This window comes from Meleagris gallopavo, chromosome 15, assembly GCF_905368555.1.
Source record: "Meleagris gallopavo chromosome 15, MGAL_WU_HG_1.1, whole genome shotgun sequence".
Lineage (NCBI taxonomy): Eukaryota > Metazoa > Chordata > Aves > Galliformes > Phasianidae > Meleagris > Meleagris gallopavo.
In genome coordinates this window covers 17582502-17605078 of record NC_139418.1, presented here as the reverse complement: position 1 = coordinate 17605078, position 22577 = coordinate 17582502, and the positions used below count along the sequence as shown (strand labels likewise).

The 22577-nt window shown below is 48.1% G+C and overlaps 2 protein-coding genes and 1 long non-coding RNA gene across 3 annotated transcripts in view; 2 read left to right on the top strand and 1 right to left on the bottom strand.

The window, feature by feature from the left end:
* Nucleotides 1-13971, top strand: part of JAKMIP2 (janus kinase and microtubule interacting protein 2) — a 55215-nt gene extending 41244 nt beyond the window's left edge. The window contains exons 21-22 of the mRNA XM_085236873.1: nt 3583-3628; nt 7552-13971. Coding sequence (XP_085092999.1) covers nt 3583-3628; nt 7552-7592 — 87 coding nt within the window. The 3' untranslated portion in view covers nt 7593-13971. The remainder of the gene's footprint in view (nt 1-3582; nt 3629-7551) is intronic.
* Nucleotides 13972-14111: 140 nt separating this feature from the next.
* Nucleotides 14112-17135, bottom strand: LOC116217222 (uncharacterized). The gene is made up of 3 exons (XR_014886655.1): nt 16995-17135; nt 15647-15912; nt 14112-15464 (listed from the first exon to the last, which is right to left on the bottom strand). It is a non-coding gene; the product is annotated as an uncharacterized LOC116217222 (long non-coding RNA).
* DPYSL3 (dihydropyrimidinase like 3) overlaps nt 16889-22577 on the top strand; it is a 30415-nt gene continuing 24726 nt past the window's right edge. The window contains exon 1 of the mRNA XM_085236879.1: nt 16889-17252. Coding sequence (XP_085093005.1) covers nt 16950-17252 — 303 coding nt within the window. The 5' untranslated portion in view covers nt 16889-16949. The remainder of the gene's footprint in view (nt 17253-22577) is intronic.

The following is a 22577-nucleotide window of genomic DNA, read 5'->3' as shown; positions in this document are numbered from 1 at the left end:
GGAGAGGCCGCGCGGCACGCAGGCGACGCGCAGCCCTGTCGGTCAGTAGGCGCAACGCCCTCACCGTTCCGTTCTGCGTTACCCATCGGCTCCCCAGCACCGCGCCGCGAGCGCGGGACGCAGAGAGAGCCGCCGCCCGCCAGGGGGCGCTGCCGCCCTCTGCGCCGCTGTCCACGCCCGCTCCTCGGGCCTGCGATGCGCGCGTCGTGCCGCTGTGGGCGGGGCGGGCGGCGCCGCGGGCGTTGGGGCGGTTCTGGATCGAGGTCCGTTTGTACGCAGGGAACTCCGGCACTGAAGTCAGAGAACTGGAGGGGCTCTGTGCGGGTGGACACAGATAGCACTAGAAGGCAAGCTGCCATACCGTGCGAACAAACCGTGTGCGAAGAAGACTGAGCTGATTGCAGGTTGAAAAAAATAAAGATGCAACGAAAATGATGGAGAACAAGCCGTCATTTTGCCGGACTTCGCCTTCCTGAGGCGCCAATGTTTTCCGCTGCCATTCTGGGAGACACCACATACATTTAACTTTCCAGGTCATGCTTCTTAAGAGGCTTTCGGTTATTCAGAAATACACCCAAGTGGCCTCAGTGCGACTCCTGTGCACAGAAAGAAGTTCCTGTTCCAGCTGTGCCACAGCCGAGCTGTGCATGTTGTGCAGCCTTCCGTCCTTACGTGAAACAGGCTTTGGGAGTGAGGAACCGCGCTGTGCCGCAGCCGCAGCTTTGGGGCAGCACGGCCATCGCTTCTCTGCTTCTCTGAGTGCAGCCGCGCGCACCTGGAAGGGTTCTGTCCTCTCTGCACCATTTGGGGAGCAGCAGTTTCCGATTGCGCGGGGCTGTCTGCACATACCAAAACCCTCACGGCTGGAACCGTGTCATCTGCTCTGCTGAGGGGGGCTCAGTTTCTGAACGTGGCAGAAAAATACACTGCAAAGCCCCGTCCGTGCTTGGAAGAGGAGCGCAGCCTGACGCCGTGCAGTGACTGCCGCAGCGCGCGGCCACCGAGTGCCAGACACGAATGGGCGCTTTGCACAACAAAGAAAATCCTGCAAAAAAACCTTCGGCCTGAAGCAGGTCTGAGACCAGACGTACAACGATTCCGGTGTGCACGACAGATGGAGACTTCAGAGCATGGAGCCGCTAATCTACGGATTACAGAGTCCCTAATTACAGACTGACACTTACCATTTCTGAGTGGAATTGCCAGCCCAGAGAGCAATCTTGCAATTCAGCACTCAACAACAGAATGCGATGTTAGGGATAACTGGGGAAGGAATCAGATGTTGTCACCGTGCCACCACGTCAACCTTTTACACGTTTGTGCCTCTGAATGCTGCATGGAGTTCCGTGCCACTGCAGATGTTGAAAACATGGATAGCAGAGCTGGGGAAGGTCCAGGAAAATCTGCATGTGTGATCAAAGGCGTGGCCTGCAGCCCCAAGTGACAGATACCTCCTCAAGAGTCAGACATAAATCATGCACGCATTTCTCAATATAAACAGGTCAGCGTGTAAGAACAGATAACAAACTGAGTTCTTCATCATCTTCAATCTCTTAACCACCTGATAGTAGCAGGGATTAAAAAAAGCTTTAGCACATATGAAATTGAGCAGTGCTTTAAGTCCAGAAATCCTAACTGAGATGCAGCCACCCATCCTGCCTCTCATTGTATTCAGGTTAACAAAAACTCAGTTGTTTACTTCTGGCCTTATCCTACAGCAATCTATGTAGTAAAACGGAGAAATTATCTGAACTTCGTAGCCATCACTGAACTGAACTCCTGCCCTAGCCTGCACTCTAATGTTATGTCCTGAATTCCTTGACTGCCTCAGAAACAGGAAGAACACTCACCAGTCAAGCATGGGCTCTCATCAGTATTCAATCCACGAGAGCATATGAGGAGCAGGAAATTCAAGCGATTCAACTTCGTGGTACACCACTACAACACTATTCATGCCTTACGGACATCTGCTATCCACAGGCATAAATGCAAGGCAATTGCAGAGATTAATAAAATAAACCTGGGATCTGGAGAGACGCAGTCATCAGATTAGCTTTTCAGTGCTTCCAGTCAGAAATGCTGATTTAACAATAAGCCTGACATGATTACCCATACTGTCTCTAGGATGGTGGGATGCCAGTCACTGCACTCCAGCCACCTGCAGCAAATCCTGTTCCTCGGTCCTGGAGCAAAAGTAATTCTGAACTGGAAAGAAAATGAACCATTTTCAAAATGGAGAATAGGTGATTCCTACAAATAGAACTCATTTTACTCAGAAGTCAGTTTACTAGGAAAACTACGAACAGTATAATACTTGGTTTAGATTTAAGGTTAGGAATAAAGAAATGGTAATCTTGTTGCTTACATTAATGCAGATCTCATCCTGACTGATAATACACAGAGTTACCATCTGGCCATTGTATGTAGGTACCATATTCTCCCCTTACTACAGAGGGCAGAATGATTTATAAACATCAGTTCAATTGACAAACACCACTGTGTTTCCTGGGTGCATTTCCTACAGATGGATGCCTGTGTTGTTCAGTACATCTGTGAGCATCTTCATCAAATAATCCTAACCTGGAACTTGCTTGTTAAACATCTACAGATAATTTAAATTGGACCTGCATAGTAATTACAAATTCTACTACATCTATATCTGTTTGTCTCCGTATTCCTCCAGATGGGAATGTGCATAGCAAACCAGAAGAAAGTTTGTATTTCAAACTGTGTATGCAACTGTTTTGTTTTACTTCACAGTTCACAGATGGCAATTCAAGTAGATATTTTCTCTAAAATGAAAAATAGTTTTACGTGAAAGTCTTAGGCAATTCAGGTGTATAATTTTCTGTAGTAATACATATCAGTATTAATTAGTTAATATTAATACACATTCTCCTCAATATTTGAGGAGGACAAACACAAAAGAACATGTATATAAAAAGCAAGACATGATTAACTAGGAGACATATTTAAGTATTAACTCGAATGTATTACAACACTTGCCCGGCTGTATGAAATGAGCATTTGAGGTCCACTAACTCATCTGCTGAATTGAAGGCCAGCAGTCACGAGTTCTCCAAGAGTGCAGCTGTAGCAGAAGTGCTGTCAGAGCTTGAAGCAGTGAAGGAGCATCTGGTGGAAAGATAGGGCCAACCCAGGGGAGCTGAGCTGTATGCAATGTTCTGAGTGATGGAAGGGCTGGAGCTGGGATCCATTCCTGCCCAGACCTCATTTAAGGGTTGGCAGTGGAGGAAAGGGTATCTTGCTGGAGATCCCTGTGTACCTGAAGCTTTCCAAAGGTAAGCAAAGTTTTTTCTTATGTTGTGATTGTGGTTGCTGTATTTGGGCTTGTCCTCTTTTGCTGTAGCTGGAGACTTTGTCACCCTGCTATTATTGCTGTGCTTTCCATCACATTACAGCAGTATTTGTGGTTTATGTGGCCCTGTGCCACTGAATAACTGACTGTGGGTTATTGCATGCTGTAACTACCGAGGATGTATCTTGGCAAGCTGGGTTAAGATGGGGCTTTGTAAATGAATCTCACCCTATTCCTAAGATGGTGTTTTCTCTCTCTTACAGGGTACCTGGAGCTCTTGTGAGAATTCTAAACCAAAAAACCAAGCAAGTATGTGTACTTCTTAGATTCTGATCTGCAGAGGACTTGGGGGAGAATGAATACTTACAAAATGAGATGACTTGCAAAAGGAATCTGGAGATTCAAAGAAATTGCATAGCTTCATCTGGTTTCCGTTAGATGCATAAAACAGAGTTGCTGAATTACTGCATTCTTGTTTAATGTGTAACGTGAAATCATATTATTAAGCCCCCAGACACAGCTGCGTGCTCACCACACCCTGCGCAGCACTTCACCACTGTCCTGGGCAGGAGGGCAGAGCCCACGGCACACGCAGGGCAGCGAACCTGTGGCTGTGCACTGACAGGTCCTGGAGGGTAAGAGAGGGTGGAATGTGGCAGCGAGCAGCAGGCAGAGGGGACGGAGCGAGGAAGGCTTTCAGCAGGAACTCAAGCAGGAGGTAACTGTACCGGCACTTGCTGACAGGCGTATGCTGAAATACTTCCCAGGACAAGTGTATTATCTAGTGATTAACCTCCCCTTAGGCCCATCTGAAGCCAAACGTGTAATGCCAGTTCGAGTGCTTTGTTGTTGGGTTTCTGGAAGTGTGCAGAACAAGTCATCAATGAGATGGCATTTTGGTCTCATCTTGGAATTGGTTTCCTAACAATTCTCTAAACACAGAGCTCAATTTGTACCATAAAGAAATGTGGCATAGTGAATACTGAAAGTAGTTAAATAAAAGCCTTTCCTGTTCAGAAGAAACAAAGAGCAATTAAAGGGAGCAGTCTCACCATTGAATGGGATTCGCCATGCCTCCAGTTAGGGACACTGGGAGCTCTCCTCGTTCTCACGTTTTCCCAGTCTACATGCATTAGCTTCCATCTGCTATACAGCTGACACTTCGGTCAGACAGCAGTGAAGAGAGTGAGTTCATGATGGACACAACTCTCCTTCCTGCAGTCAGCCACACAGAGATGATGTAACTGCCCCAGAACACCTTTAAACTGCAAATGTGCAGCTTGATGTGCACCCACAAAGGACATCTGTTCCAGGGAGAGTTGCCTTGTGTGGAGGACCCGCAGTGCTCTGCAGGAACCAGTGTAGTTCTGATATGATTCAGTTCTGTATCCAGGATCTATTCCCAGAAGAGCGGCTGAGGCCACCCACCGTTACTTCTTGCAGGGAAGGATGCTCCTCTCCATTGCTAAAAGGCACAGCAGAATCACTGTGTGTTTTGTTGTTGCAGCCTTGATTCAGGCACAACAGAAACTGGGCTTATGTGTCAGCATCCCTCTGGCTGAACTACATCTGCTCCTTCGTGGCTCCAGTCTGGGGCAGGCTATTTCCTGTATGAGCAAACTGCAGTATGCATTCAGCGCTAACATTAAACAAGTGACTCGTTAGTTTTTCGTTTCCTATCATAGCCCTGATTATGTTCTGTGCATTCAGAGATTTGAATGGAGAAGCTTCTGGAACGTAAAGTCTTTTGTACATTCTCTGTGTGTTTTCACCATCCTAGAAGTTGAGTAATGTTAACCTGACACAAAACATACTTTACAAAACAAGACTATTATTATTCTGGTTTGCGAAGTCCAGGGGAAACATAATGAGCTTTGCTTCCTGGAGGAAGATAGGGGAGGTCTGAAAGCAGTGCCTTTCCCTTTCAGTGGGGAATTCCCTGCCCTTCCAGAAGCTCAGCTGGCACTAGACAATGTTTTTCAACAGCCGTTTCCAAGTTAAGGATCTGAACTTCTGTCCAGGCATGGATAAAATACAACTGGATGGGTTTTTTGAATGAAGGGAGAGTATGCACTGAAAAAGGGAAAGGGAAGTTGGCAGATTTGGAAATATTCCCTGCATAGGAATATGATTGCTTTCATGAGGTATCTAGAAATATATAAATAGTTATGAATGAAACCTGAGGAAATTCTCCATGAGCATTCAGGCAGGTAACACAGGCTACAGCCTCTGGGACATCTTGATCAAGCTGCTAAGAACAACAATATCTACCAAACATAGTAAAAAGACAAGCTACAATAATTTGGGTTATTTTGTGTATGAAACAGTGACCAGTTTGCCAAGCTTTATTCTTTGTCCTGGGTAAACCAGCCAGTACTGTTGAAGTAGCTTAACTGATATGGGCTGTAAAAAGAATTTGAGCATTCCAGCTTAGCAAGAAACACAAGCCTTTATTTTTACCTTCACAACAAAGCATGTGGAAACTTTCTGAGTTCGCCATGGAAGGTGCTGCTTGGGTTTTTAGCAGTTAGCTTATTCACTGAATGAAGGATTTGAATATTCTGATGTTGACAGCCGGTGTGTAAGAACACACCATAGACATAAGCTGCTCAACCATCTTGCACACACTCAAATCCTCAGTTCCATGTCAGAGCGTGCACATCAGAAATAGTACAAAGGTAGAAGGAACAAACAGCGAAGCAGAAAGACCACGTGGCAAAGGTAACCTGCCGTGTTCTTATCCACGTTTTCGACTCAGAAATCTGTAGTAAGGGGAGAAAATAGAAGGAAAAAGAAAAGAACTTTAACTTCTTGGTTTGCGTGCTCTGAAGAACAGTACGTTTGGCAGTAAGAGAGCTGAAATCCCTAAAATATTTTTGGGATGTTTTGTGGGATGTAAGAAAGCGATGGATGTGGCTCTGGGCAGCCTGGTCTGGTGGTTGGCAACCCTGCGCATGGCAGGGGGGTGAAACTAAATGATCGTCGTTGTTCTTTTCAACCCAGGCCAGTCTGTGATGTATTGCAGTCGAGGCATTAGCACGTCTGGGGTGCAGACTGATTTCAAACTCGGACATTCAAAGTTGATTGTGAATGGGTACAACACTCATATGCTTTCGTAGGGAAATGACCAGAATGCTGCTTTCTACAATTTTCCAGTTCAAAGCACTTCACTTTATTCATAAAGCTCACAGCCATTTGACATTCATAACTTGTCCATGCTCTATAAAGTGCCCGCAACAAAATGCTTCAATGTGGGCCTTGGGCACTAGCCTCTCAGGCAAGGAAGTGTCTTATCTGATTATCTCTCTGCTCTTTATTTTTCATGTTTGCTAGAGTGGTGATGCTCAGCACAGTGGTATGCTGTGGAGCACAGGAATGAGCCTGTGGTGTGATGAGTCTGTCTGATTCTTTTCACTGCTGTCTGCCTTTGGTATGTTAACACGAGACACTGGCTTAGAAGTCGTGGCAGCTGAGATGAGTGAACTACGCTGGAAATGAGGAAAAGCCCCTTCAGACCTTACAAAAGAGGATTTAATCATATAATATAAAGACAAAACTTTAATGTTAATATGGTGTCTGTAATCCTGTAAGGGCACGTAATACCTTACCTCTATCTAAACTATTCTTCCAGAAGTGTTAGAGATTTAGTAGCACAACTTTTATTGCCTCACCCTTTCAGGGAGCAGTTATGCTCAACAGAGGGTGGAATGAAGCACAGTCCTCCACTGCCTGCTTTGCACATCTTTCTGCAGAGGAAGGCAATGCAGAACCAGGCAGACATTACAGTATCCTGAAATACCTGCAGCTTCCTCTTCCAGCTTCTGAGACAGGGTCCTGAAATTAAATCTGGATGACATTCAGGGACAGTTTAGTACTTGAAGTCTCTATTGTCATCACAGAGAAGGAAAAGACAAGGAAAAAACAGAAGTTATAGCACTTTGGGAGCATAACCCTGCAAGTACATCTTGCTTGTTTGGAGGTTTGCTGCAGAGCAACCTCCTATTACAGCCCAGCAGAGCAGACCCTTAGCAGCTGTGCACATCACAGTTTCAGTCAGGAAGAAAATCTATTCCAATGAGAATTTCCCTGGGAAACAGGAATCCACCACATGGTCTGAAATTGGACCAACTTGTTCGTCTCCCCTCTCTCTGGCTGCACCATAAGCCTGATGCTGAGTGAATGTGGTGGATTTACTCTGGCCAAGGTCTCCTTTTTTGGTTTACTTCTTCCAGGTGCATCCAGTGCAGCTGAGTTTGGGTTCTGGCCTTCTTAAAGAGATGTGGGCTTCATGCGAGGAACTGAAAGTAAGTTCAGGGAACAGCTCATTCCAGGACCATCTGCGAAGAACTGAAGGTCAGGATGTGTACTGGTGACAGATTTTGGTAATACAGATGAGTTGTTTTTGTCATAAGCTGTGCTTACTTTTGTCTTGGGTATAATTAGCAAGCAACACAAATGGACATTATCTGTTTTAATCTATTTTAACATTCCTCTTGAAGGGATAGCCTACTAGTCCTTAACAGTTGTGGATAATTTGGCAGTGCTTTCAAAGAAAAATTATGTAGGACAGTGAAAACAGACTGAGCAAAACTACTCATAAAATGGGGGGAAGGGAGTGACTTGGTGGTCCTGGATCTGCTGAGAGTCCTCTTTTTACTGTCTTGCTTTCCTTGTTCTTTATCCATAGGAAATTTTGCTGCACAGCAATGCATAGTATCAGCATCAAGGAGTTTGTTGAACTGCCTTGAGCATATTTATTTCTTGCCTGCCTCTTCTCAGCGTACCTCAGAGATGTAATTGCTTTGTCTGACCAATGGAGTCAGACATCATTTGTTTGCCAGCACCATGAAAAAAGAGGAAATGTTTACCTTTGTTATAAAACATAGCAAGCCTGATTGTGATTTCAACTGCACTGGGTTTGCACAAATCAATCTCCATTGAGCCACATTTCTGTTAATCCAGCTTTACTTTTACTTTTTTATATATTTTAGTTTCAGCTGGGACTGTGTTAAAATAAGGATGTGATAAAACCAACTCTCCTAGCCAAGATGAACACAGCAAGATGAAACCATCATCACTATTTTGGATACATTTAACAGGAAGCGCTATGAAGTAGAAATGCAAGTAAAGTTTGGATGGGTAAATTTTTCATGTGAATGACATTTGCAAGTCAGTCCCTAAGAGAAATGTCAGCATCCCCTTCCATCTTGGCTTCACCACAAGAAAAACAGACAACTGCCTAATGTGGGTCCAGTCACAACTCATTTTGTAATGGTGGTGGGGGAAGAATGCTGCAACTATTGGGCTGGACCAGACCTGGTAATTCTCTGGTACATATGTCAGGCTGCAATAACAGCTACCTTTGCAAGGCTGAGCTTGTATGGCTGCGGTGTCCTGTGAGCCAGGGGGATCTTGGTGTTTAGGCTCTTTTTCTCTATTCTTTCATGCATAAAACTTTCAAGGAGACTGTTTTAGCTTAAATAAAATCTCTAAAACTTATCTTTTCATTTGAATGCTTCTATCCTGCAGCAACTTCCTTCAACAAAGAGGGATTTCAGCCAGAATTTACTTTGATTCTCAGGCCAAGAGGAATAAATCTCTATCTCATGATTTCTCTCCCCGCCTGTGCCTGCAAACAGATGGGAGACAAAACTTCAGCGGTTACTACATGGCTCCCTGGTATGGAGTGGAAAGCAGAAACTCTTCCAGACTTCCTCTGGACTGGTGGTATTCTGACCTCGGTGGCTCTGTCCTTGCTCAGCCTCTGTCACCTCGGTACAAATCTCTGTAGCTAATCTGCTACGACAGGACCTGGGTCTCTTGCTTTTCATTTATCATGTATTTTGCACTGCTGAGAGGGGGGGAGGGGGGAGGGAAAGTTTATAACCCAAGCTGTGTGAGCAGAGACCATGGCAAGGATATAGAAAGATGTAAAAGCAGCTGCTATCAACTATCCTGAGCAGGCCAGAGCCCTGGTGGGAGGCAAGCATCTGCACAGGAGAGCTGGAGGCAGAGTGGACTTTCCTGCCTCTAGGAAAGCAACAACAGGGATCTGTCCATAGGAACAATCGTCTGTATGTTTCCTTGCAGGTGGTTTCAGTCTCCTTAGCCTCTCCTTGGAGCTGCTGGTTTATGAGCCCACTGTGCTGTCTGAGGTGATACACCAGGCAGTGTAACACGTTTGCTCTGTGAGGCAACGGCGGTGCTGACAATGCTGGAAACTGAATGCATCGCAAGCTGAGTGGACAACAGTTTTGCCTGCAACTTCAAATGAACCTGAATTTAGCCTCTGGGAGCCCCACACCCCACTCTGAGCATCCAGGACCCGCTCCTGTGCTCCACAGAGAGCAATGACATTGCTACTGTCAAGCCCTCCTGGGCCAGGGCCTCTTTCTGCTCCTTGCAGGCTGGTTCCTGTCACACTGACATCAGCAGCCTGCTCAGCCTGCCTGCTGCTCATGCTCTGTGTCACTGGCCTGTCATTTCTGTTTCCAGTTACAGTTCATCCCAATAAAGTCATGACTCACTGGGGGAAAAGGAGAGTCTGCAAGCAGTGCTGGAGCCAAGGCTTTGCTCAGCTGTTGCTAATGCTTCATTGGTGGCTGAGACTGAGCCAAGACTGATGCAGGACAGCTGGCAATGGAATTGTCTCTTTTGTCACATTAAGCATCGTGAAATGAGGTTAGCAGAATCTTACACATCCTGAGATAATGACACTTTCCCAGCCCAGTTATTTTCATCTGAATTTGTGAAAATCAACAAGTAGTCAGGACCACAGTTAGCACAGGTTCCAGATCCTGTGAGGTAGTGCTCACTGCTGTTTAGGGAAGAGGTTTTTGCTTCAGTGTGATGGCAAATGCTTTGTATGGCTGGATGGACAGCCAACCAGTCTGTGATCTCTCAGTTACAGCCTGGTTCCTGCAGTATTTACACAGTTAAGGTGCTTATGTCCTGGGCTGTACCAGTAGGTGTAGGGCAGTGACAAAATGTGCATGGGGGAAGTCCTGCCTACTTCTCCAGATTGGCCAGAATATATTTCGCTGCTTGCATTTTTGCAATCACAAGAAACCATATAAACAAACAAACATTGTACCTTTAAATCCACTATAATTCTACTCTGTAAACATCTAATTACTGATTATATGCATGTAATCACTGGCATATAATCACTAATTATCTCTAGATACACCACCTGTTTTTGCTGTAGAGCATCGGTATGCTCTCCTGAAGCTAGGAGCAAGGCTGTGTGCAGGGAGATTGAAGGGGAGACCACTTCAGGTCTGGAATGAATTATTAGGTCAAGTGCTACACCATGGAAACAAGGAAATCTCAGCCTTATCTTAAACTCTTGTCTGGTGGCACAAACAGTAGGGGAGGAGTAGCTGGAGATCCCTGAGGCAGACTGGAAAGAGGGAGGCACAAGAGGCAAAGTGAAGATGGAAAGCAAATCAACATGTTCCAATGGAAGAAGAACTGAAGGCAGAGCTTTCGAGTGAGAACAGCCAACCCCGTCTTCACAGCTTGATAGGAGATCCTAGATGGTGTCATCCAGTAAGCAGGGAACAGACAGAACTGCTTTTGAGAAGATGAGATGTTGAGAGAGAAACAGAACTGAACTCAGAGGAACCAGGCTGACTCCTCTTGAACTGAATGCTGTACAAGTTTGGCAGAATATTTTGGGCCTCCAACTGTTACAAAACCGGTGTTTTCTTACTTAAATCCATCTTATTCGGGCCCACCACACCAAGCTGGACAGCTGTTGCAGTAGCTAAAATCTCACCATTCCCCAAACTGGGATCCTAAGAATGCCCACTGATCCGTAGCCCATCGGAGATATCGGCAGCTTTACTCAGTAGTTCTTTGAGGTCTGCAGCTGCTTCTTAACGCTGGTTTGGAACCATCCTGAGGCAAGCTGGAGCTCATCTGATGCACAGAACTTCCTGGATCTCCAGTTGTTCTGGTGGCTCCGCCTGGCTACACAGAGTCTATGCAGGACTTGGTACTGATGGCAATTCTGTACTTCTGAACCTCTTAAAAATCACCGTATCTCTGGCACTTGGTCTCCAGCAACTCTGTGACTGAATGACTCGATTTGCATCTGACTGTAATGCCTGCAGCACTGTGAGTCTCCTTGGGCATTAAGGAAGAGGTGGTAGTCTTTCCTCAGAGAAAGAAGCAGGGGCCAGGTTTCCCAAAGGGAAATTCTTTGAACTCCTGTTTCACAATTGTTATTTGCTAACATTTTGACTATCAGCTCATTTCAGGACAAAAATCCAACGTGTTGAGAATTTCCCATAGACTTTGTTCAGCACTAAGCAAATCCAGAAGCAAAAGGCATTGCTCCATTTCAGAAGTATTCTTGGAATAACCCAGCACAGAAGATTATAGATCTGTTCTAACATTAGATAAGTGTTCTCAGTTAGCATGGAGACTCTGAGAGCATGCTGAAGTCCATCTGTATGTGTTGTTAGAATACATTTTAAGAGTAGAACAGAATTTTGAAATAATCTATGAACCCACTTTCCCTTGTGGCTTTGACATGAAATGCTGAATAGGCCTTTGACAATCAAATGTTTTTTCTTTGACTTTGCTTTAGTATTTCATTAAAGTTGCCCCCCTACATTATAGCAGCTTGTCAGATGCCGCCTGTGCCTGTGATGAAATCTTTCACCAGTACCTGATGTAAAGGCTTACTTCCCACCTTATATCTCTTCCATATTAGATACCCATCCTGCCTTCTTTGCCAGGTTCCAGAACACAAAGTATGCCCTTCTAGTCTCACCCATTTCCTTATCTCGTCCAGTGTAGCGTATCCAACACAAAGCAGAGCTGACAGGGTCTGTACTGCTTTGTTTGACTACAGGTGGGTAGGGCAGCACAACTGCCAAACCAGATGTGCCCAGATTGGGCCCAGTCAAATAAACGGCACGTTCACAGGCTCCCACATAAACTCATATGCCTTGGAACAAAGACATTCCTAGGAGTACTGTAAACTCTGCTCTGGAAAACTGATTTTAAATCAGCTGAACATCAGCACCCAGCATGACTCTGTGGCAAAGACAATTATCACCAGTTCTTTGATGTCTCAACAGACATATCAAACGTGAGTACATATGGAAGTATTTAACACTGCTATATTATTGCCATGCTGTCATCGATTCTAGCTGCCTGCATTTCCAAAAAACTGCCATCCCTCCAGACTCAGTCATAGCAGAAGGACTGGAAAACGTCTGTAGTTTCTTCTCAGGGACAACAACACAACCTTTGTCATGTCAAAGAAAAAGTTACATACAATTTGATCACAATCTGCAAATGTCAGTATGAAGTTGCAGATAAAGCATGATCCACTTGCCTTCCCTGACTGATGATGGTAACAGCCTGCTCTCAACAAGTGTGCCATTTCTTGGGGAATGAGAGAACCCACTCATCTCTGACCTCTGCCTCTAAATCTAAACAGGACAGCAGACTTTTCTTATCAAGTTTGGCTCCTTCACTAATTCTGTGCTCAGCCTCAATTTTCCTGAGGCACAGGAAATGCAGTGCTGGAGGTTGCCCTGACATGGCTGCAAGAATGAATTAGCAGAGAAATCCAGTTTACCTGGCAGTCTTCTGAAACTTCAGTAAATAAATAAGGACTGCAGGGTAGCACGAAACGAGATAACTCAATTAATTCAGATAATTTCATTGTTACTTGTCATGTGTGTAGTAAAGGAATGCAACCTGTAGAAATCCTGTGGGAAGCACATGAGACGGAGCAATCGGTGTTACCTTGCTGAAGAAAGGCGATGTCTTCACTCAGGACGTGGCTCTCCTTTGCTTGATCTTGTGAGCACTGGCAACAGAGGGGGCAATTGCCAGCTAAAGTCAGCAGTCTATTTCTTTCCAGTAGCACAACATTCCCTGAGTCAAATGAGCACTGTGGTCAGAGCCCAAAATACCCCCCCACCACCAGTGGTTCTTTAAACAGGCTGAGTAACTCCAGAATAAAGAGCAAAGCACTAAATATTGTGAAGTTCTGTTACTTAGCTCTGTGACTCTGCTTCCCTAGGAGTCTAAAGCAAAAGTGAGGGCCAATGACCTCCATCATGTTAGTGAGACAAGGGAAACAAAGCATGATCTTAACCTCCCAGTGCACTGAGCAGCTCCCAGGGGCACAGAATTATGGGAGCAAGACACCACAATATGGGACATTCCTCACTTCTTTTTAATTCCTTTCTGGTTTTGCTACACACAGGATCACATCATGTAGTGCATCTGGGAACCGGGAATCGGGCGTTCAAGTGATTCATGCACAATTTAAACTCCCTTTCAAACACTTAGAAGATAACTCCTGCTATATGGGCAGCCTGAGAAAATGCTGGTGAAAGTTGCATCACGTGTGGTGCCTCTCCCTGCTGCTCAGCGATGGGGCAGTTGTTACTGGAGCCTGTGATCCTCTGCCCAGGTGCTAGCAGGAAACCCAGCTGGTGCTCTTGCAGCACATGAGTAACAACAAAGGAAATCAATAAAGAGGCTGGGTGTACAAGGCACACCCCAGACAGGGCGATTATGTCCCATCGCATTAACTAATCCTTTGCAGAAGGATTTGGCTAAAGGACGTTTCCAAGAAGGCTGCACCACTCCCCCATTCATAACCAGTATGGTTCACCGTGATGTGACTCATTTCCATTTCTGAGTGCTGCTTAATAGAAACAGTTCATATTCAGCTAGAAAGACACAGTGTCATTGAACACAAATTCAGAAGTTTGACCACAAAACATCATTCCCCATAAAATACATGCTGTTCCCCAAATCAGACTATCCTATTTCTTTTATTTCAAGATATGATCATCAACACCCATCGGGAAGGCTCAGTCAGACTCCTGGGAATCTTGTTCTATGTCAAGAAATGAGTGCAGTCATTAAGCCAGAGAAATGTGCTGTGGGGTTGATGTCTTGGTTCTAGCAGGTCCTGTGGCAGCACCCAAGGACGTGCGTTCAGATGCCTGCCATCTGCATCCTCCTGGGCCCGGGCTGGGAAGGCAGCCTTGTTGTGGAATCCCCTCCTTGATCTGTATCTCCTGTCCACTTTGCATAGACAAACAACAGGAGATCAGGTTTGCCAGCAGGATTTGAAGACACTCCACTCATGACTATGTGAAAAGCACTTTGCCAGCTGGCATATAAACATATGATTTGAAGAAATCACGCTTAATTACAGAGGACAAACATTTTGTCATTCCGCAGTTAAGCTTCAGATCTGATCTGCAGACATACAAATAAAGAAATACGCATTCTTCTGGGCTCAAAAGCAACGCCACTGCATTGATACTGAACCCAAGCCTCAGTTTCCATAGTAGTTTTGCACAAATGGTCTTGTAACACCTAACAAAAAGATCCTTAATAGTGAATGGCAATTTGATCTAAAAATACTGCTGTAGAAGGCAGAGAAATAAAACCAAGAATTGGCTTTTATACGGTGAATAATTTCCATTAACGGTTGGATTTTAAGGCCTCCACTATTTTAAACAGCCTCCATACTCCTTTACCAGCGCAAAGAACTTCAATGCAGTAATTTCTGCTGCAAAGTACTAGGAAGAATAAACATAAGAACCAAGATTTAAATAAATATTTCTGTTAAAGCACAGTGCTGAAACTTCTGCACATTTGCAGAATCAGACAAAGGCCAGGCCCCGTTCCAAGGAATTTTCCTTCTCTGTACACAGCCATAAGGAGGGGTCCCTGCCCAAACAAGGGCTTTACACTTCCACCCCCGAGCGTGGGGCCGAGAACACACATTTTGTCCCAAGGAAGGTCATTTCCTCAAGAGCTCTGACCTGGCAGGGGTCTGCCTGCTGCCCGGAGCTGCTCTGCAAGGAGAGAGCAGCAGTCGAGTCACATCCCCCGCTGCCGGGCAGAAGCTGGCCCAGTTTTCAGCGTGTGCTCAGCAGACCTTGCTTGCAGCACAAAGATAAATCCATGCATGTCCTCCTTGGAGGCAGAAACCCACTGAGCAGCCGCTTCCCATGCAGCAGTTTGGGCAGTGCCAGCAATCTCCCCAGTAAGCAGCTGGTTATAAATGGAAAACCTGTGCTGTAGTCGAGGAAACCCTGCAGCAAACTCATTCAGATGTCTGACGGCTGCTTCCTTCTTCTGCTACCAGCACCTGTGTGTTAAAAGTAACTCGTGCAAGTTTACTGACATACAGTGGTTATAAAAATTTATATCTAGTGAGCCGTTTGTTCTCCTAGCCCTTTGGACCTGAATAATTAGTTAAAACTTTAAGGTCCTGAAAATTGTTCTGCTTAGGTGGGGAAAAAAGGGGCAGTCAGTTATTCTGGTACATACCCAGAAACAAATGCAGGCTGCTTCCCAGGGCGCAAAAGGAAGGAAACAATTCCAAATCATTTCCCTTCTCTTCACTTCAAGCCTGTGTTAGCCAGCACCCACAAACTGCCTCTCCTGCCATCACCACGGGTCATTGTTCTCTGTGATGGGGTCAGGCTCCATGGACGCTTCCCCGTGTGAGAACCACCAATCCTTGGAGGACTGGCAGACAGTGGTACTGCTTTCTTTCTCGAAAATGTTGGAAAACGACATCTCATAGTCAGCAACTATAACATAATACAATAACATAACACAAATAGGGGGTGTGAGAAATTACTTTGAAGGATATTAAGCCCAGGCATGATGTACAAATGTTCCGTATAACAAAAAATAAGTACTTGGAAAAATAATTTTAAGTCAAAACTCCGGTTTTGCTGCTACGTGATGAATTTGACAGGCTCAGTTAAACACCAATTTGCATATTTAAAACTCAGTCTTGCCTTTCTGTCTTTCAGATCTCCCGTGCTTTTGAAATGAAATTGCAATGAAAATCTCAAAGCTTAAATTAGCCAAAACATGCAGCTCATATGCTGGCTGCGTTTGCATACAGTTTTTGCAGCAGATATTGCTTGCGCGTATCTGTAAGGTATGAACGACAACGTGCTCCTGCAGCGACTGCAGACGTGAGTGCAATGCCGTGCTGCCTTGTGCCTTTGACAGCCCGCCTGCAGGCAGCACCCACTGTTCCGTAAAGGCAGCAGCTCACCAAAGCGCCATCTGTGTTAGCCGCGCGCTCACGCTCGAGCCTATTCGTTGGGAGCGAGCCCCAGTGAACACTGGCAGCAAAACCAGCAGCGGGATGGGCACTGAACTTCCACCTCGGATTCCCTGCGCCATCGCTGCGCAGAGGCCGGAGATGCGCCCGCGTGCGGACACGTCGCAGCGCCGCTCAGCGCCCTGACGGGCCCGGGGACGCGGCAGCGGCGGGACCGGAGGGTCGGGACGAATCGCCGGGCAGCGCGGCCGCACGCGCCCCGTCAGCCACTCGCCGCTCCGCGGCTTCAGCTTAGCGCCCGCCGCTCGGCAAACGCTCTCCAGGAAAGCCGCACCTACAGCGCCCCGACGGCCCCGCTCCACGCTCCCGTCCTCGCGGGCGACGGCCCCGCGGCCCCGAGCCGCCGGCAGCCGACCCGCCCAGTCGAGCGGCCCCCGCGCCTGCCCCTGGGGCCGCCCCGCTCCCGCCCGCTCCCCGCCCCGCCGGGAAGCCCCCGCCCCGGCCCCGGCCCCGGCCCCGGCCCCTTCCCCGGCGGCGAGGCGGGCGGGTATGGCGGCTGGCGGGCGGCGCGGCAGCGATGAGCTGCCGGTATACCTGGCGCGGCCGGGCACGGCGGCCGTACCGCGGCAGAAACGCGGCGGCCTTTTCTGCAGCGTCGAGGGCGCCTTCGAGAGCAAGACTCTGGACTTCGGCGCGCTGCGCGTCGGGCAGCGCCGTGCCGCGCCGTCCGCCGCCCGCCCCGAACCGGACCCCGCCGCCGTCCCGGACCCCGAGCCCGGGCCCGAGCCCGGGGAGGTCCGCGCCGCCGCGGACAAGGAGCGGCTGCAGAACCTGTCCCCCGACGACGATAAGGTACGGGCCGGTCGGCGGAAGCTGGTCCCGGTGCGGGGCGGGAGCTCTTCTCGGCGGCGGGGCGGCAGAAGGCGCCGCTGCTTTTCTCCGTCCTGGCGGCGGTAACTCGAGGCGAAGTTTGTTACTCAGCTGCTGCTGCGGCTCGGGCTGTTGCTTTCTCTGGTTTACCAGGAGGAGGATCTGCAGTTCCTCCCGGTCTTCTTTAAGGGAAGGAAAGAAGGCTTTCCTGTTATCTTCCAACGCGCAGAGCTCCTCTCTGCGAATTGGGGCGTCAGTGATTTTTGAAAATATAATCAAAAGATCCACACCCCGTTACCAAGAATGGTAAAGCTGAGCGTTAGAGTAGCTGACTCTTTCTATTACGGTTGCCCTTTTTATACTTTAATGAATGGACATCCTTCCACCCCCAAAAAAGGGATTTTAGAGTTACTCTTTGGAGTAACTGCAGCCCAGCCTGATTTCACTGTGACACAGAAGCCAGACCTCACGCTGCCCTGGAAGTGGCACCTCTGAAGGGCAGCATCAGGCACGTTTCTAAACTCGTGCTAAATTCATATGAACAAATAAATACTCTTCTATCTTAGCAGCATGGATTCTTCAGCTAGAGGTTGCTTTTCTGGCTCTTATGCCATATACATCAGTGTGAGTTTAGCAGGAGGATTTTTAAGTTAATAGTGTTGAGTAGGCTTGCCATTTAGGATTTCAGTGGATCTGGTGCTCACAAACATATGTGAAGCAGGTAAGGCTGCAGGCTGGCCTGCTGCTCAGTGAGTTTGGGGGTGAAAATCTGTAGTAAACAGTGGTCAGTGGGCATTGTTTTTCAAGGGTGAACAGAGCAAATAAATAAAGTCCGTTTGTAAAACTGGAAACAAAAATCACTAAACTCAGCAGCAAGAGGGCAGCTTAGCATGAAGAAGTGATGTGGTGATGTTGGGGTTCTGCAGAAACACCATCTTGTGTCCAGAGCACAACCACTGGTAAAGGTCCCTTCTGATCTGGAGTACTGAGCTCAGCTGGAGCCCGCGGGTGCAGAAGCAGTGATGTGCAGTGACTTGGCCTGTATTGGTGTTCGGGAGAAGCATCAAGCTGTTCTCAAGGTCTGCTGTGTTCTGTATGAGCTTCTAGCTTGGCAGCTGGATGCTTTGAGCTTTCTTCATCGTGCTTTCATTTTTTCAGTCTCTACTTTCAGGTTTCTTACTGGCATACTGGTTGTTCCTGCTCTTGCAGTTTGCTCCTTGTACAGAGTCAGGAGCAAACTGACACTGCTCCTATCAGTGCTAGCCTTGTCTGTATGGTTTGATTAGCAGACCACTGAAATAACATTAAGCTGATGCTTGTTGAAAAAGAAGCAGAAATTTGCAGTAGCCTGTCTGCGGGCTTTTCTCCAAGCTTTTCATTAATTAGCTGTACCAATATTTGGAGCAGTCTTGTTCCCTTTTAAGGTCTTGTTTAGACCCTTCTACCAGAATTTTGTAGTTGAGATTTCCCTTCAACAGCTCTTTCCCGTGTCTTCTGCTCCCACATTTCTTCCTCTGAAGCCTTGCATTTGATAAGCATCAGCAGCCAGGCCCTTTTTATCTACCCTTCTTGGCTGAGAGGGTGGGAAGCTTCACATATAAGTGTTCTTGTTACTGCATGGCCAGAAAGAATCATATGATTTTTTCCTACAACTTCCAAGTTCAGGAGTGCCCCAGAGCACAGCAGCCCCAGGGGGAAGGGCCCCTCTGGCACACTGACCCCTCGCTATGGCAGGTTAGTGTGTCTGTGCAGTCACAAAGAGTTTGCTTGTGTTGAAGTCTTTGCAGATTCAGAGCACACAGAGACTCCTTTGTTGAGATAAATTAAACTTCTTTGAATAATTTCAAGATTAAGAAACAGAAAGAAAGGTTAAGTGGAACCCTTGACCAAGCAACTGTTAGAAAAGCTGAGAGTGAAGGACTCGCTCGTGCAGTGGGCAGCAGATAGGGGTATCAGATAATTTTTCAGTGAACGTATTCTTGGAGAAGGAGGGAAGGTGGCAGTGAAATCATTCCACTATGCTACTGCAAAGGCAGCCAGGTGCCTGCCTCTGCTTCATCAGTGGGAATCTGAGCTCTGCTAGTTGATGTGGGGACTGTGGGAGCGAGCATTCCTCCAAGCTGGACGTGGCTGAGCCAGGGCAGTGGTGCAGAGGCTGCTGAGCACCTGCACAGCCTTCTGGGCTCGCCTGCTCCCAGTGCCGATGGGTGAGGCTGTGCCTGGGGCTGTTCTCTGCTGCCTGCAGGAGCCCACCCCCAGGTCTGGGAGCTGCTGCATCGGGGTGGTTGCTGCAGAATGCTCGAGTTTTGGAGGAACAGCACGTTGTTCTAGAGCATTGTGGGGACCTTATTTAACAAGTGGAATTGAAACCTGCGCTGAGCTCTATCAGTAATACTCTTGTGGACTCTACCCTTGTGAAGTTCTGTGCAGTTTTTCTCAAGTATCACCATGCTTTTTATCTACCTTTGCATTATGTATTTTACTATAATGAAGTCAGGGAAAGTTTCTCTGGAACTCATAGACAGCATCCTCTGAATTCCTGTGGTGAGGGTGTTCCCTGGGCACTGACAACGGATAAATGCACCCTGCACGTCTCTGCTGGGCACCTGCAGGGCAGCACAGCCGTGAGGGATGGAGAACTGAACTTCACAGGCATGGCATCTCCTCAGTGCCTGGTGCCCAGGATGGTAAGGAGCAGCTTGGGACAGCACCCTGCATGAGCTGCCCTTACTGCTGCTCGGCGTACAGGGCTCTTACTCTCCCACCCTTTTGCTCGGTAACATGGGCGGGGAGCACTTGGCTTGTTATGCTTACCCCAGACTTCTCATCCCATCCTGCTGTGTGGTTCTGCAGTGAAGTTGTCATTTCCAAGGCAACTGGCTGTGGGCCCACAAACTGGGGATTACAGCTTCCCCACAGGCTGAGGCTGCTCTGGGAGCACGAGGAAGGGTCCGGCTTCTTCCTGGCTGAGCTGGAGCGGAGGTCCTGCCCTGCAGCTGTGTGGCACCACTCAGACTGTGGGTGACAGAACTCATGTGGGTGACAGAACTCAGAGTGAGGCGGAGGGCTGCTTCTGATGCAGAAAGAAGCTGAAGCTAACTCTGTTCTCTTAGTTTTTCTGACGCTCATAACATTTGCTATGACTTCAGCATCCAGAATTTGTTTCCACTGCCAGTAATTTATAGCAGAGACACCAATCCAAGAGTAATCTTTTCCTTAGCAGCAAATTGAGTGGGATCAAGAATTGCAGTTGTGCACAGCCATCCAGAACAGTTTAAAATCTTTTATGCTGAGGATCATAAAGCACTTTGATGGCATTGATTCATAACCTCTGTATCACCCTCCTCAGGATTGCAGAGGATAGATTTTTGTTTTGGTTTTCCCTTTAAAAAAAATTTTGTGGTTTTATAAGAATCCAGCTCAGCCTGACTGTCCAAGGCTGCTGGGCCAGCCAGGCCTGCGGTGGCATCAGTTATGTGTGAGAACCACAGGGTTCACTGTGATCGCTCTGAATGTGAGCTTCTGCCTTCCTCGCACTGCACATTCTTGCCCTTCTGTCCCTGGCTTCCTGGGCAAACTTGCCTTGCCATTGCAAATGCAAAGCAAGCAGCTTTTAGAGTCGTGGAACAGAGTTGTAGAATGATTTGAGCTGGAAGGGACCTAAAGATGACCTAGTGCCAACCTGTTCTAGATGAGGTTGCCTGAAGCCCCCATCCAAACTGGCCTTGAACAATTCCAGGCCTGGGGCGGCTGATAAGCCCTGTTTCTGGCAGAAACAGTGTGAAGTCTGGAAGAGCATCTCATCAGTGCGGCCTGCTCTGCAGAAGTGGTCTGAGTGAGTGCAGAGCTGGTCACTGGCAGCCCTAATCCCGAGGAGAACCACCACACAGACCACTTAGATCCGTGCTTCTTCTGATGCTTAACTTCAAGCACAAGTTTTCCCTATGTGTACTCCTCCATCGTTACCTCTGCAGAGAGATGAGGAATGCTGCTTTTTCTGCTCACAAGCAGTTGCTACGATGACCAGAGGAAACAGGAGGAAGAAACAAAACTCAAACATGCCGGCATTCTTCCTGGAGACGAGGCAGAGGAGCTGGAAAATACAGCAGTACTTTGGCTCGTTCTGCTGGGCTGAATCCTGGCTGTGAGTCCAGCAGCTCTCATCGCTCTGCTGGGAGCGGCCGAATGCCATTTTACAGCAAGCGGGTTTGGATCCAGTGGTGGATCTTCCCGTTTAGCTGAGGGGGTGCAGGAGCGAGGCTGAGTGGAGCACCCGGGCCCCCCTTCTGTTCCCTGCTCTGCACGGGACTTTGATGGCGACCTGCAACCTGGGCCACCGCCCGCTGCCCCCTGGTGCTCTCCGCATCCCGGTTCGGTGCCAAAAGAAACGAGCCCGCATGTGCGGCCGCGGGGTGCGGGCTGTCGCGGCGCCGTGCCCTCCAAGGACCGCCGTGCCCTCCAAGGACCGCCGTGCCCTCCAAGGACCGCCGTGCGGTGCGGGTACCGCCGTGCTCTCCAAGCTGCAGGAGGGGCCCGCGGGTTGCAGCCTACGGGGAGCGGAGCACCGAGCGGATCGCCCCGCTCTCTGGTGACATCCAGCGGCAGCAGCACCGGGCATCTGTGCAGTCGGGGAGCCGGGAGAAGAGCAATTCTTCTGGCTGAGAACCAAATATCAGTATGGGCGACCCTCGTCGTTCCCCTGCAAACGCGGCTGTATGCTGAATTATTTGCTGTATTGCTGCTTTTGTCCGGAATGAACTTCTGCAGTCAAGTTTCAAGCACTTGTGTCCCTCTAGGCCATTTACAGGCAGGCGTTGCCGCCGCGTGCGCTCGTGTCTGCAAACCTGGTGCCGCCTGCTTGCTCCTGTGCTTCTGTCCCATTTCTTTTTACCTCGTGTCGTTCTGCTCCTCGCTGGGTCCCAGCAGTCCGCCCTGTGTGAAGGTGTGGGAGGGGACATGGGGACAGCTCTGGCCACTAAGCCCTGGGAGGCCACGGCTGTGTCAGAGCTGTTATGTCTGTGATCTGTCATAAACCCAAGGCATGCATGCCGCTCTGCTGCACTCTCCTCGTTTCTATCGTGTTTCTGAAGTGAGGTGCTGCTGGCAGTGGCACTGGGCAGGACAGTGGGGATGATGCTTCGGCACACAGCTCCTGGGCCAGCCCGGGGCTGCTAGCTCCTTCCCAGCCCTGCCCTCGCCTCGAGTGCACCACGAAACGGAGGGCACTCACTGAGTCACCCAGCTCATTGCTCTGCAGGTTCAGGCTGCAATTGCGTTGTAGCTGGCTGTAAAGCATCAGTTACTCAT